General features: G+C 48.6%; 2 protein-coding genes across 3 annotated transcripts in view; both read left to right on the top strand.

Annotated features, from left to right (window-relative positions):
• The window catches only part of LOC147706908 (mechanosensitive cation channel TMEM63A-like), a 926,114-nt gene that overhangs the window by 286,175 nt on the left and 625,356 nt on the right, over window positions 1–14,583 (top strand). The window lies entirely within an intron of this gene.
• Window positions 1–14,583, top strand: part of LOC147706910 (mechanosensitive cation channel TMEM63A-like) — a 403,911-nt gene that overhangs the window by 286,128 nt on the left and 103,200 nt on the right. For both annotated transcript variants that reach the window (XR_015296601.1, XM_086926170.1), the window contains exons 12-13: window positions 7,819–7,952; window positions 11,790–11,924. Coding sequence is in view for 1 of the 2 variants with exons in the window: in XM_086926170.1 (XP_086782296.1) it covers window positions 7,819–7,952; window positions 11,790–11,924 (269 nt within the window). In the remaining variant the exon portion in view is untranslated. The remainder of the gene's footprint in view (window positions 1–7,818; window positions 7,953–11,789; window positions 11,925–14,583) is intronic.

Here is a 14,583-nt window from a genome sequence, read left to right as displayed (position 1 = left end):
GAAGAATTTTCTTCCTTGCTCCGACATATAGACCATTTCCATAATCCAATCTGGACAAGGCCAATGCCGTCACCACTGTTTTCCGAGAGTCATGCGGTATATAAGGTAGTATTTTTCTTATCATTTTCAGGATGTACCAGAGTGATGATGCTAGTTTGCTTGCTTGAGCGTCAAATGAGAGGTTAGCATGCCAGGGTAAAAACCACTCCGTTCCCCCCCCACGCGCCGCCCCCTCCCCCACTCCCCCACCCCATAGCCGCTCCCCTCCCCCAACCCGCCGAATGACCACCGCGCCGCGAAGGGATCCCTCTGCCCCCCAGGTCCCAACCCCCCTCCCCGGTCCAGCCCCCCGGCCCACCCCATCCCCCGTAACCCCAACTCGGCCCCGCACCACCCCCGCGTCCACAACCCCATGCCCCCCCCATGCCGCACCCCCGCCCCACCTCACCGAAACCTACCCACTGCCCGCCACTTCCCCCCGCCCCGACCCCGCCCCCGCCACGCCTCCACTACCCCCAGCGACTCCCCCCTGAACCCCGACTCACCCCTCCCACCCGTCGCACCGCCACCTCCGCACACCTCCCCCAACGCCTCAATTCCGCCACGCCCCTCCGCCTGGCCCCTCCCTCCACCCCTCCCCCGCCGCCCCGGTGACTCCAAACCGCCCCGGCCCCCCACGCCTCCCCCGCTGAAGACGAACTCCAGTCCAGCTCCGTGTCCGCCCCCCCTCCTCCCCCCCCATCTCTTCCTCTACATCGGTCTCCTCAATCAGTAAAGGGGAAACCGCTCCCCCCGTCCCCCCCTTCCGGCTGCCCCCCCGAGCTCCACGCGCCTCGGTCCCCCTCCACCCCCTGCACCGCCTCCCCCCACCACCTCAGGCCCCTCTCTACCCTCGGCCCCCCGCCCTCCCTCTCCACTGCCCCCACCCTCCCCCGGCAGCTCTGCATGGGCCCCTCCACCGCCCCCCCTCACCCCCTGCTCCGACACTGCCTCGCGAGCCGTCCCCACCCCTCCCCCCCCCTCCCACCTCTTTCAAAAATTCCAGGGCCTGTTTCCTCCCCTTCCACCCTGCCCGCTTGGTGCCACTTTTTTGTTTGCCACGAGGCGCCGCCTCGGTGCGCCGTCCACCGCCCTTCGCGCCAACGCCCCCCCTCCTTCCCTGCGGAGCCGGCCGCAGCCGCGGCGGATCACAGGCCGCCACAGCCGCAACGGCGCCGTCGTCAGCGCGCCGCTGTGGCCTTACCTTATGGCCGGGCCGCAATATGTCCATGCGGTCCGCTTCACGCAACAGCCGCAGAGCCTCGGCCACGCGCGGATCATCGCCCTCCGCCATCACGCCGCAATATACCGCTGCAACGAAGCGCACGACACGCTCCCTGCACTTCCCTCCGCACCGCAGCAACCGCCTCTGCACTCGCCAGGGAATCACCGAAGGACGCAAACCGCCTCGTAATCACGCTACCACCGCCAAAACCACCGCAAAAAACTGTCGCGACCCTGGCTGCTGTGTCACTGCACCACAAACGGTGTGCAGTGGCACAAAATGGCCGGTTAAGTACCTGGCCAGCCCAAAAGCAGCCCAAAAAACCCCAACCAGCCCAACCAGCCCAAAAACGCCAGCTACGGCGAGCCCCGGGTGACATGCTTCCTACCCCTCCCTCCCCTGGTGCCCCAAACTTCCCCGGGGGGGGCGAGCCTCCCGCTGGTCGGCCACCCCCCCAAATCCCCATTGGAGAGCTGCAAGCAAACAATGGATTTATATTGCAGGGACAGATGCTTCCTACTGTTCAATCCCTGGGCTCCTTGGTGCGACTGGAATTAGTGGTCCTCCATTGTCGCGGTGGGCACTGAAGATAACGCAGGACAGGGTACTTTACGCACCCAAAGTCCAGCTGAGCAGTATAGTGACACATATGAGGCTTCGGAGTAGCCAAGAACGGGGTTTGTGAGGACAAGTGTGCTAAGACCCATTGGTGGACCAGATTCAAAAAAGGAGCGCCAACAGCACTTGACTCTTTGAAGGAGGGGGTCGGACTTCCCCCGGGTCAGTTCTTGAGACATAGACCCCTGACTGTGGGTATGCACTCACAGGGGATTTCAGACTCTGAGCCATTAATACATACAGGACATCTTTACCATGGGCTGTGGAAGGAGAACATTACCTGGCTATACAATGTCCTCTTGAGTACTGGAGGAGCTCCCCATGACAAGTTAAAGGACAAGTCGGATCTTGATCTTGGCAGACCGCTCTACGAAAAGGAATTGGACAAAGTATTAGAGTACCCCCAGAAGGTGTCCTGAAATTCAAGACTTCAATGTATCCAATATTACCAACTAGGCACGGGGCCTAATAAACTCCAAAAACACTTCGTAAAGTGTTCAGCGCAGCATAGTTAACCAGTCCCGCTGCCATGCTGAACAGATGGACTTTATCCACATTATAGGAGATTGCCCCATAGTAGAACAATTCTGGAGGGTTGAAAGAAAATATATTGAGAGAATTGCTGGAAGGTATCATTACGCCACCAGAAAGAACTGTGTATTCAGCTTGGCCACTCGTCCGAGGGGTAGACAAGGCTAAAACTAGGTTTTCTGATCTCCTAGTATTAGCGAAACACACTATTCGATGAATTAAAAGGCCTGCTCGGGCAGTGATTGTGACTGCACACTGTAACAATTGTCATCTGAATAGGCATGATGGAAGGAATTCAGAACCAAATAGCTTATTGTTGGCCATGAGACAAGATGCATGTTAAGTATGGAATCTCTTGATGCATACCTAATGAGAGACGATTGATTGTGATTCTTTAATCACCACACACGTCAGTGTATAAATGCAACACAATGAGGTGGTGGTTAGGCAAGTGATTACCAAGAGATAAAACACCTGAACTTGCATGACATCATTGTCACAATTAAATGACTATATTAGCAAGGCTTCTTTGTTGCACACAAGGTCCTACCGATAAGAGGAAGTCCAGGCTGACACCACAACCGTTGCATTTGAGAACTACCTGCTAGGGGTCTCTATAGGGAAGTTTGGCATACTATTTGAAATACCAGTTTACCGTCATTTCTGACTTTCTCACTTATCAAAGTGTGCAACTACATAGGGTACCCCTCCCCCTCACCATGATGAATGTGTAGCCCATAGGTAGGGTGAGTCGTAGGATAGATTATACCAGGGTACAGAAATCTCCTAGTCACGCTTTCATGTTTGCAGTGTTTCGCTTTAAGAGACCTGCTACTGATCATTGCGGTGCAATAAACGCCACCATCAGTATAACCTCTGTTTCTTTTCTGGGATTCTATATTATGAGAAAAACAACCTTCGAGACCTTATGTTAGACCTTTTTAATTTTGACTGGATGAATGTATACAGATCAGATAGGGATAACACTTGGCCCTCAAGTAGGCCATTAGCCCTGAGAGGCACGACCTGTAGCCCGTAGGCTGGTATAGATCGGTAGGGGAGGATATTTAAAAAAAAGAAGAAAAAAACATACCTTACCCCCACTTCTCCCCATCGTCTCTCCTCGTGTGGTGAATGAAACAGTAAGCAGGTAGCCAGGCTCCCTTGACAATGCAGCGTTGTGATTGGTCTGAGCGCCGTGGTTCTATGCTCAGCCAGGGACTGAGGGCCTGTGCATGTTCTCCATGCAGGCTGTAATGTAGCCTGCACGGAGAACAGGGAAAGTGTGCATGAATGTTTTGCCGGCCCATGAGGGCCGGCCAAACCGTCATCGCGCACTTAGGAGGTGCCACCATTCCTCGACCTGCCCAGCAGCCCCGCCCCTCCAAGCAAACCGACACAGGAGGAGGACATAATAAAATGATAATAACATGGTTATCATTTTATTTTTACCTTTCTTTTGCTGCTTCAAGACAGTGGGGAGATGCTCCTCTGTCTTAGCGCACAAGCGACCACTGGGCATAACATAGGCCGAAACATGGCACAACATGGATGCTAGAATAATTCTGCTTACGGTGGCACCTGGTGGGTCATTTTTAACCTTATCTGGCCTACCAATAATACAATTATTAGGTTTACATCCGAGGTAAATTTAGATATGTGGAACCCTATGAGGGCTGTTTTATTAAGAGCTCCAATAGAAGGTTGAGCACAACCCTTCCTCCCCTTGGTAGTAGCTGCTAGCCAGGATGGGGCAAGGTTACCTATGATGAATCATGCCACAACAGAGTGGGTGAGGTTTCCTTATCCAGAATCTTTGGAATCTCGAGACCGCAAGAGTCCCTGTAGAACATGAGTCTCTGTATCTGCTGTGATACAGGCCCTCCCGTAAACCTGTTGTGCGATGCTGTTGCACAATTTATGACCAGGGAGAGGGTGGTGATACATAGTCAAAGTCAAAGTCAAAAGATTTATATAGCGCGCTACATACCCGGAGGGTCTCAAGGCGCTTGAAGAAGGGTGGGGAATTACTTGTCGAATATCCAAGTTTTAAGTTGCTTTCTGAATGCTAGGTGGTTCTGAGTGAGACGAAGGTGAGTGGGGAGTGAGTTCCAGGTTTTAGCTGCGAGGTAGCAGAAGGATCTACCTCCCATGGTGGTTTTATTGATGCGAGGTACGGTAGCAAGGGCTTTGTTGGAGGATCGTAGCTGGCGGGAGGGGGTGTAGAAGGAAAGTCGTGTGTTGAGGCATTCGGGTCCAAGTTCGTAAAGTGCTTTGTGTGCGTGGGTTAGGAGGCGGAAAGTAATCCTCTTATTGACGTGGAGCCAGTGGAGGTTTTTCAGGTGACTAGAGATGTGGTCTTTACGCGGGATGTCTAGTATGAGTCTGGCTGATGCGTTCTGGATGCGTTGGAGTTTTTTCAGGAGTTTTGCGGTGATACCGGCGTATAGGGTGTTTCCGTAGTCCAGGCGGCTTGTAACCAGTGCATGGGTGACCGTTTTTCTAGTTTCGGTGGGGATCCAGCGAAATGTTTTTTTGAGCATGCGAAGAATGTTGAAGCAAGATGATGAGACGGCGTTGACTTGTCTGTTCATAGAGAGTAAGGAGTCCAGGATGACGCCCAGGTTCCGTGCGTGGTCCGTCGGGATGGGTGCTTTTCCAAGGGCCTCTGGCCACCAAGAGTCATCCCAGGCGGAGGGGGAGGTACCCAAGATAAGGACTTCTGTTTTGTCTGAGTTCAGTTTCAGACGGCTGTGCTTCATCCACTCGGCTACTTCTTTCATTCCTTTATGTAGGTTGGTTTTGGCGGTGTTAGGGTCTTTGGTGAGTGATAGGATCAGTTGAGTGTCATCCACGTAGGAGATGATGTTGAGGTTGTGTTGGCGTGCTATGGCCGCGAGGGGGCTCATGTATACGTTGAAGAGGGTGGGACTGAGTGAGGACCCTTGGGGTACGCCGCAGATGACTTCAGTGGCCTCTGAGTTGAATGGTGGGAGGCGGACTCTCTGGGTTCTTCCGGTGAGGAACGAGGTGATCCATTCCAGTGCTTTTCCTTGGATTCCGATGTTTCTGAGGCGCTGTAGAAGGGTGCTATGGCAGACTGTGTCGAAGGCTGCGGAGAGGTCGAGGAGGATGAGGGCGACTGTGTCTCCATTGTCCAGTAGAGTTCGAATGTCGTCTGTTGCTGCGATGAGGGCGGTCTCCGTGCTGTGTTTGGCTCGGAAGCCGGACTGTGAGGAATCGAGGGATTTGTTGGTTTCGAGGAAGGCGGCGAGCTGGTTGTTGACGGCTTTCTCGATGACTTTGGCCGGGAATGGAAGGAGCGAGATGGGGAGGTAGTTTTTGAGTTCGGTGGGGTCCGCTGTGGGTTTTTTCAGAAGGGCGCTAAGTTCTGCGTGTTTCCAGCTTTCCGGGAAGGTGGCGGAGTTGAGGGAGCAGTTGATGACGTCTCGGAGGTGTGGTGCAATGATGGAGTTTGCTTTGTTGAAGATGTGGTGAGGGCAGGGGTCTGTGGGGGATCCTGAGTGGATGGAGTTCATCAGGTGGATGGTGTCCTCAGTGGAGATTGGGTTCCAGTCATTAAGGATGTTCAAGGGGGGTGAAGGTCCTGCAGAAGGTTGGGTGGGTTGGTCTCCGGGTCGGTTGTCGAAGCTGTTGTGGATGTCTGCGATTTTGTTGTGGAAGAACGAAGCTAGGGAGTCGCAGAGGGCTTGAGAGGGGGTGATGTCGTTGGAGTTGGCTGAGGGGTTGGTAAATTCTTTGACGATGTTGAATAATTCCTTGCTGTTGTGGGCGTTGTTGTCTAGTCGGTCTTTGAATGCGGCTTTCTTGGCAGATCGGATTAGTTGGTGGTGTATGCGGGTGGCGTTTTTGAATCGTCCCTGGTGCTGGTGTTTGGGTCTTTTTTCCAGGCCTTCTCGAGGGAGCGACAGAGTTTCTTGGATTTCTTAAGATCATCGTTGAACCATGAGGCGTTTTTGCTGCCTAGTTCGATTTGACGTTTTTTCAGCGGTGCTATGATGTCGGCGCTGTTGGATAGCCATTGGGTGAGGTTAATGGCTGCTTGGTCGGGGTTTGAGGAGTGGGCAGGGGGGTTTTGAAGGAGCGATGAGGAGATCTGGTCGATGGTGATTTTGTTCCAGTTTCTTCGCAGAGTAGGTTGAGGATGGTTGTGAGTTGTGGTCTTATTGTAGATAAAGTGTACGCAGCTGTGGTCCGTCCAATGGAGAGTGGTGGTGTGACTGAAGGAGACATGTTTGCTGGAGGTGAAGATAGGGTCGAGTGTGTGACCTGCGATGTGGGTGGGCGTAGTGACAAGTTATTTGAGTCCGAGGTTGGCGAGATTGTCCAGAAGGGAGGTGGCGTTGCTGTCATTGCTCTTTTCCAGGTGAAAGTTGAGGTCTCCCAGTAGAATGTATTCCTCGGAGGGGAGGGCGTGTGGGGTGATAAAGTCAGTGATAACGTCGCTGAATTGTGCACGGGGTCCTGGAGGTCGGTAGAGGAGTGTGCCTCTGAGTGTGGTCTTGGGGTCGGTGTGGATCTGGAAGTGAAGGTGTTCGGCGCTGGCAAGGTTGACGTCTGAGCTGGTTGAGATGCGGATGGAGTTCTTATGGACGATAGCGATGCCTCCTCCTGTTTGGTCGGTGCGGTCCTTATGGATGATCTTGTATCCTTCCGGGATGGCAATGGTGATGTCTGGGGCTGATGAGGCGTTCATCCATGTTGATGAAACCATGCGTCCTAGGAAATTCCCAATAACTGGAGCTTGGGATGAGTTAACAGTTAAACTCTCCAATGTGATAAAAATGATGATATAACTAGTATATGAATTAATGTTATGTTATGTTATTTTTATTTGTACCACTCACAGCTACCCCAGATGTGATTTGAGTGTATGCTTGATTTCCCTGTATTTTGTGGACTTTTTATTAGTTATTTGTAACTGTAGTTGTTTATATATCTGTTCTTTGTTTTTATGTTTAATTTTTTAACCGACTTAAGCTTTTAATGATGTTGATATAACTCATTGGAGGGGCTGCCCTGGCACCAATAGCAGTGGTACTAGTGATCAAGTGCATCCCAACGTCTTCTGGGTTGCACACGTATGACCCTAGCCTCACACAGTACTAGTCCGACTTATCTCACATACACATAGCTTAGTTCATCCTCGCCTCCCTACACAGGTGTTTACAATGGAGGATGCTCCAAGCCGGATGGATATTGTCACTGTTATGGGTAGTTACAATAACACATAGTCGATGCTGTGTGAAGCATAATGACCTGTATATAGGAGCCCTGGGTCAAGGTAATGGGCAATGTTTTAACACTGTCATATCTGAAATGCCAATTGAAATTTGTTTCAAAAACTTTCAACATCTGTTTACCATGATATTTTGTTCCCAAAGGTGGAAGCTATTGAATACTACACGGTTAAGAAGGACCTACTGCAGCAGGAGTATCTAAAAGAGATGGAGACCGTGCACAGTAAACTCCTGGGAATGGCTTTTGTAACCTTTGCCGAGAAATCTACGTCCACCGCGTGAGTTCATAAATCTTTATTATAGCGGATGGTGTTGTGTTGGACTCTGTTGTGGAGTGAATGAACAGAAACATTTACTATGATATCACTGTCTTTGGCTTTGTAATATAGCCATATAGCCCGCCGTAGCGGGCTATACCGGCTATTAAAGACCCGCTGAATCGTTAAAGGCCCGAGCCGAAGGCAAGGGACTTTAACGAGTCAGCGGGACTTTAATAGCAGGTATAGCTCTGCTACGAAGGGCTATAAGGCTATTAGAACATTCTGCCACTAGAGGGCAGAATGTTCTAACAAATTAAACAAAGGGTTCTCGAAGCTCGAGGGGATATAAATCCCCTCGAGCTTCAAGAAGCCTTTGTAGAACATTGGAATGTTGCTCTGCGGGCCTTTACCGGCCCGTAGAAGCAGGGAGCACTCCATTGTCTGCAATGGAGCTCCCAACATTCCAATGTTCTAATTGTATTTATATAACACTCCATATCCCTGACGAGGCGCTGAGGCGTTTTTCAGTGAGTAGCATGCTACTTTGGAACCCAAAAGGATTAACGGTGGATTAGTATAGGGAAATATGAGTTCATTTGAGTGGCGGACATGTGAGTCTGTTAGTTGGATTGAATACTATAATGGAGAGATAGAATAGGTAAGAGTCTAGAACGTGTTATTTGGGAGATCATAGTTGCAATATGTGCTTTTGGATTAGTAAAAGGAGATATGGAGGAGGGAAGAGTCTCTAGAAAGGGATTAGGTAGACCATAGTAAAATGAGTTTGGGATGAGTCAAAATGAGAGATAAATGAGAGAAGAATTTAGAAAGGGTTGTTTTGGGAGATCACGGTAGTCAAATGAGGTATGGGGTGAGCCTGGAGGGTAAGAAGTGGGAAGAGTTTAGAAAGGGTTATTTTGAAGATCATAGTAGAAGAATGAGGTTTGGGATCATTCCATGATTGGAGGTAGAGGATATATTGAAAGAAGTATAATATCAAAGCCAGAAAATTGAAAGCTCATAATCACCATGTGTTTGAGTTCTGAATCCCAAAACACTCAGCAAAGTATGTATTTAGAAGCTGTTGCCATAAATTGTGAATATATCACACTGCTCCACCACCGTTTGGGTGGAGTGGGTGAATCTAATCTAGAAAGATGTACATAAATGTTTCAACTGCTCCATATGTGATAGTTTGGTGTAGTGGTGGAGTGATGTGGCTCACTGGTTAGAGGCGGCAGATCCGGAAGCAGAGGACGGCCCGGGACCAGGGTTCAATTCCCGACGTGGCAGGGTCGTGGACCAGGGTCAGCGGACTCGATAATTCTCATCTCGGTGCCTACTCTAACCATGGATCACACTCGGCAACTCTGGGCATTAGCTTGCCTCATCTCCACAATGGCCCCCCACATACGCCGGGGATGCCTGGCTTCACCTTGGAGATACCCAGTAGGGACCATCTCACAGGGAAAGCCAGGACGGGTTCCCCAGCGGTCTACTGCTCAGAGATACTCCTTCTGGAGTCGATTCTAGCGCATTACAAACCCACAATTAATTAATTAATTAATAGAGAGGCAGCACTCATGGCATCGGTTCATTACTGTGCTCCTGTGAACTGCTATGTTCAAGAAATGGTCCCCATTGTGTCGAAGAGCAGTGCAGACTTCATTCCCACAGATTTGTTGAAAACTGCAGTTTACATTCTAGTCATTTATGAATTAGACTTTGACAGCATGATTTTTGTTTGTGTCTCTTAGCACATTACCCCTCAAAAGGCCCCCACTCCACTCCACAGTCAGATTAGTGACTTCTTCGAAACATATGACCACATAGCTCCAATTTTACACAAACTGCATACGCTTCCATTGAAAGGAGGTATCATTTTCGAACTTTGCTGCCTAGCCTACAATGCAATACATATTAACTGTCCGGCCTACTGGTCCACCCTACTTTCCGTATCTGGAAGCCAAAGAAACATACAGGACAGAAGTAACCTGAAAACCAAAGTAGTGAAGTTCAAAACTTCCTCCACGCAGAAGAGAAGCTTCCCAGCTTCAGCACCTCCAGCCTTGAACTCACTAACAACCAACATCAGAACCTCAACCCACCCTCCCCTCACTCAGGAAACCACTTCTTTTACATCTTCCGTATCTACTTAAATCAGCTTCTTACTTCCTTGGATAGTTTAGGCCTCATTTCCCATGCTTAACCCTTCCTTATGCCATCCTTGACCCCACTGATGAGGCAGGTAATGGCCTGAACTCACAAACCAAAGTCCGGATGCGCTAAGTACTGCAACCTTGGATCTAGAACTTCATACAAGATGGTCTCCCTCCCCAAGGCAAAGCACTGCTGTTGATGTACTTTACTCTGATTATACTGTGGACAACTGAGGGGTTTATTTACATTACCCAGTCCTGAGCTTTCCAGATGTATTTTTAGGCTTCCTCTTCCTGAAATTCCTCATGAGTACGGATCTGTCTAATGACCAAGGGGCAATCTCCACAAATCTTTTTCATTTCTTAATGTGAAGGCCTGGTACTTTGAAGCACTATCTTTCAGACACCTGAACAGGTCTTCGTCCCTTCTTGGTGGCCATTAAAAGCATTCCCAGATCAAAATACTGCAATGCACTCTCTGTAAACGTTGCACTTTCCACCAGCCCAGGAGCTTCTGCACCTTCCTTCGCCCAGCGCCTTTCGAACATTGACGCAGAAGCTTGTAGCAAGCATCCTTCCTAGAGGATTGTGTTCACTTTTACCAATAGAATACTACGAAAAGGAATGGGTTTATAAAGCACTAAACAAAGAGATCCCTTTCCAGACAATACAAAAGTAAGGGGTAATTGTGCAAACAGATTCCATAACATTTATCAAATCTGTTTGCACAATTACCCCTTACTTTTGTATTGTCTGGAAAGGGATCTCTTTGTGTAGCACTTTAACATATTCCCATCCTATTGAAGGAGTTGGGCTCGTGCGATAATTGTTAAACATTTCATTATACCATCCCGAGACCTACCCCAAGATATCTTTTTTCTGAGTGGTGCAAGGGAACATTCTGCCAGTATAAACTCCCAGCTACCACCTCTAACTCACCTGTGATCGTGGGACCAACCCAAACTCTATTCTGCTGTGTGTAACTCCGCTTGCTTTAAGCTGATTAGCGGGTGTCCAGAAGCTCAGTGAAAGCTGTGCAGATGCTGCAAATGTATGGTCGTTGATATCTACTACTCGATGGTAAATCAGTGTGTTCTGTCCTTACAAATTCTATTATTGACCACCAGTGGGGAATGACTAGGCCTCTGCAAAGTGACAAAAAACTCAGTGGAGTTCCGCAAGTGACTGAGTACAGTCTGAAACGCCGTTCACGCTGATCTTCCTGCTCCTCGGTTAGAAAACCTACCCGTGCAGCTGCTTGGGATCGCCAGCTTACCGTTGGCGAGTGCGAGCGGGGAAAAACTCACCTGCACTAGGCAGAGCAGAGTTTCCTGCTCTCCGCAAAATGCGCGGATTGCAGAAAACTCTGCAAACGTAGCGGAGTTCACCGCCTAGGCCTAGGAATGAAGCACACCAGCTGAGCAAATCCTCCTTTTTTAAAATAATATTGTGAATATATGATGATTCTTATGTGAAAAAATATATTTCGCTTGTACATAGTGCTAAGGGTTATTGTTTCTTTACCGAACTCACTTGGTGAGTTTTTTAATTTTCTATTAATCATTTTTAATTAGCATTTTGATGCTCTGTAGAGTACGTTACTAAAGGTGCATTTAGTGCAAACAAAACTACTCGGTGCATACCAGTCCATTATCCTTCCTTCCATGACTAATGTTTGTGTTTCTCTCCTCTGCAGGATTTTGAGTGATTTCAATGCCTTGCAGTGCCAGGGATGCACGTGTAGAGCGCTCAAGCAATCAACCCACAGCAAAGAGCTGTGCACTGCCCACTGGTCTGTGGCCTACGCGACCTATCCAGAAAATGTATACTGGTGAGTACTGCAGCCCTCCCCTCCTTTCAGCAGAGGGAAATAAACATTCCTGGTCCTTGATCTTGGTAACTTAAGACTCGTGTGTCAGCAGAAAGAGGACAAACTACATTATTGTAATGGAATCCCTTTTTCTGTCATACTCACCTCGCCAACCCTACTCCAAACAGCAGTGGCAGCTGGTGTTCCTCGAAACAAGTTGGGCGTAAATGCTCTGCCCAACTCGCAAAGAGCAATCAAGCTTGACCTGCCTGTCTCCCACCTCCATCCAAAGGCATGCCTTGTGCAGTCCACATTCCCTTCTAGAAACAATCTGAAAAGGTGGAGCCATCTGGCATTTTACAGCATATTTTGCAACTTTTTTTTTTCTTTAAGCAAAATGGCTAGCAAGCCATAGGTTTTATGGGCAGATACAATTATTAATGTGGAGCAATTTGATGCAGCATGCTATCGCTTGTCAAAAAATATAGTCATCCACCTTCACTTCTGCTTTCTCTTCTTCTGTGTTCCCCTTTCCGCTCTTTCCTTGTAGATGCACAGTGCTGCTTGGTAATGTATTGGTAAACTAAAAATTGCAGAGATCTTGCAACCTGAGGCCTTAGACAGCAGGTCGAGTTAGATGAATATTATGCTTTCAAGCAGTAGTTTTAGGTAAGTGTCGTTCCCACAGACACAGGGCTGAGGCAGCAGGTGCTTATAGTAACATGGATGCAGATAATGGATGGAATTTTGAACAAATCAAACATTCACCCCCCCCCGTCACATATCTGGGTTAAATCCATCGTTTCTTTGCTCACCATGCTATTCCAGTTTAGATCCAGCTATATGGTAATCAATCTTGACCCTGCTCCCCATGGGAACAGTCAAGGTCAAACTGCCAGGCCAGGTCCTCCTGGACCAGAAACACACATCCTGGGACCCGTTTTGGGGTGTCACCCCTCTTCAGCTTGTCTAGCTTGAATCCAGTGTCACAGTGACCAGGGTAACAACGTCTGCGCATACTCTTCCCACTTATTTATTTAGGAGCTTATAAAGCGTGCTTATACCCAAGGGCATCCTGGCGCTATCTACTGACTCCTAAGAAGGAATACGGGGATCTAATCCATAAATAATCAGATCTTAAGCCCCTTTCTAAAGGACAGGAGCTCCAAGGCATTCCTGAGATGCACCGACAGGCTGTTCCAGGCTTTTGCTGCACAGAAGGAGAAGCTGTTTCCTCCTCACCTGGCCTTTTTTATTTGTGGCACTTAGGGTAACAAATGCAAAAAGAACAGATGCTGAATGCTGAACAAATCCAACATTGATTGGGGGTGAATGCTTGATTTGTTCTGCATTCCGTTCATCTTTTGTCTTCTCGCCATAAGTGCGCCAGGTATGCCAAGGCGTGGGTCCTGGGCTCACTGTGCCACTGGATTCAACTAGCCTGGCGGATGAGGGATGATACCCCGAAACCAGTCCAGGCTGCTTGTTTGTGGTCCACGGAGGAGGAGGCTTATCAGTTCGGGCTGGGCTGTTCCCATGAGAAGCAGGGACAAGACTGATTTGCATATGGCTGGGTCTAAACTAGGGTGGCATGGTGAGCAAAAGAACAGTGGATTTAACCCAGATCTCTTAACAGGGGCCAAATGTTTGATTTGTTCATCATTCTGATCATCATTTGTGTGTCTTTTGCTTTAGTAACATGTAATCAGTAACAAGATATTGATCATCCATTTCCTCCACATGAACCATGATGTAACCACCACGGCAGCAAGAAAGTACCCTTGTACCCCAACATCGGTGTGAGTTTTTAGAACACCACTACTCTTATCCTCAACAAGCTTGCCATCTTTGTAAAACAACACCAAGTGCCCACCTGTAATTCTTGTACTAAAGAAACACATGTGCTTAAATTTAAGATTGTAGGACACACGCACACCCCCTATCTCTCTCTCTCTCTCTCTCTCTCTCTCTCTCTCTCTCTCTCTCTCTCTCTCTCGTAGCCTCCTCACTCCTAGGTTTCACCCAGTATAAGTTAGTCAGTGTTATCAAGTGCCCCTCTGTGTTCCAATTTAAGCTATTGAATGCCATGATGGATCCAGGTTGATCCTTTATGTCAGTCAGTGGCTTGATATTCCCAGAAAGTCCCCATATACCAGCCAATGGCAGAGATGCTCCTCTAACATCACAGACGGTGGCAAGTATGATGCCCTGTTCCCCTGCTATTTAGTGCCATTATGTGCTCATTTACCTATCATATGTCAATTAATGTCATGTTTATTGCACATGCTAGTCCGTGCCACTAGGCGCCAGGGAACCTCTTCCATGAAGCGATCCAGTGACTCATACATTAGAATCCCCAGATGGCAATGTTACCAAATGCTCAGGTGACCCATGCAATGTCAGCTTAGTCTAAGAGGTAGTTTATTTACTTTACAAAACCATAAACTATAATGCAATATTAATATTTGCATCACATTTTACACATGCTACTAAACGGTACAATCTCTCATTCATAGGCGTACTCACGTCTGAGGTGTATTATAAAAGTATTTCCATGCATGCTCGTTAGTATCTGCATTGACCCCCATTTCAAACTGGTCAGTACCTTTTTTTTACCCCACGTATCCCTCTTAAGCTATTGTAGGCATGATGCGGCCCAACTACCACTTCACTTAATGCC

This window comes from Lissotriton vulgaris, chromosome 6 (assembly GCF_964263255.1).
Source record: "Lissotriton vulgaris chromosome 6, aLisVul1.2, whole genome shotgun sequence".
In the NCBI taxonomy this organism is placed as follows: Eukaryota; Metazoa; Chordata; class Amphibia; order Caudata; family Salamandridae; genus Lissotriton; species Lissotriton vulgaris.
The sequence above is the reverse complement of the archived record's forward strand: the minus strand, read 5'-3'. Positions and strand labels throughout refer to the sequence as shown.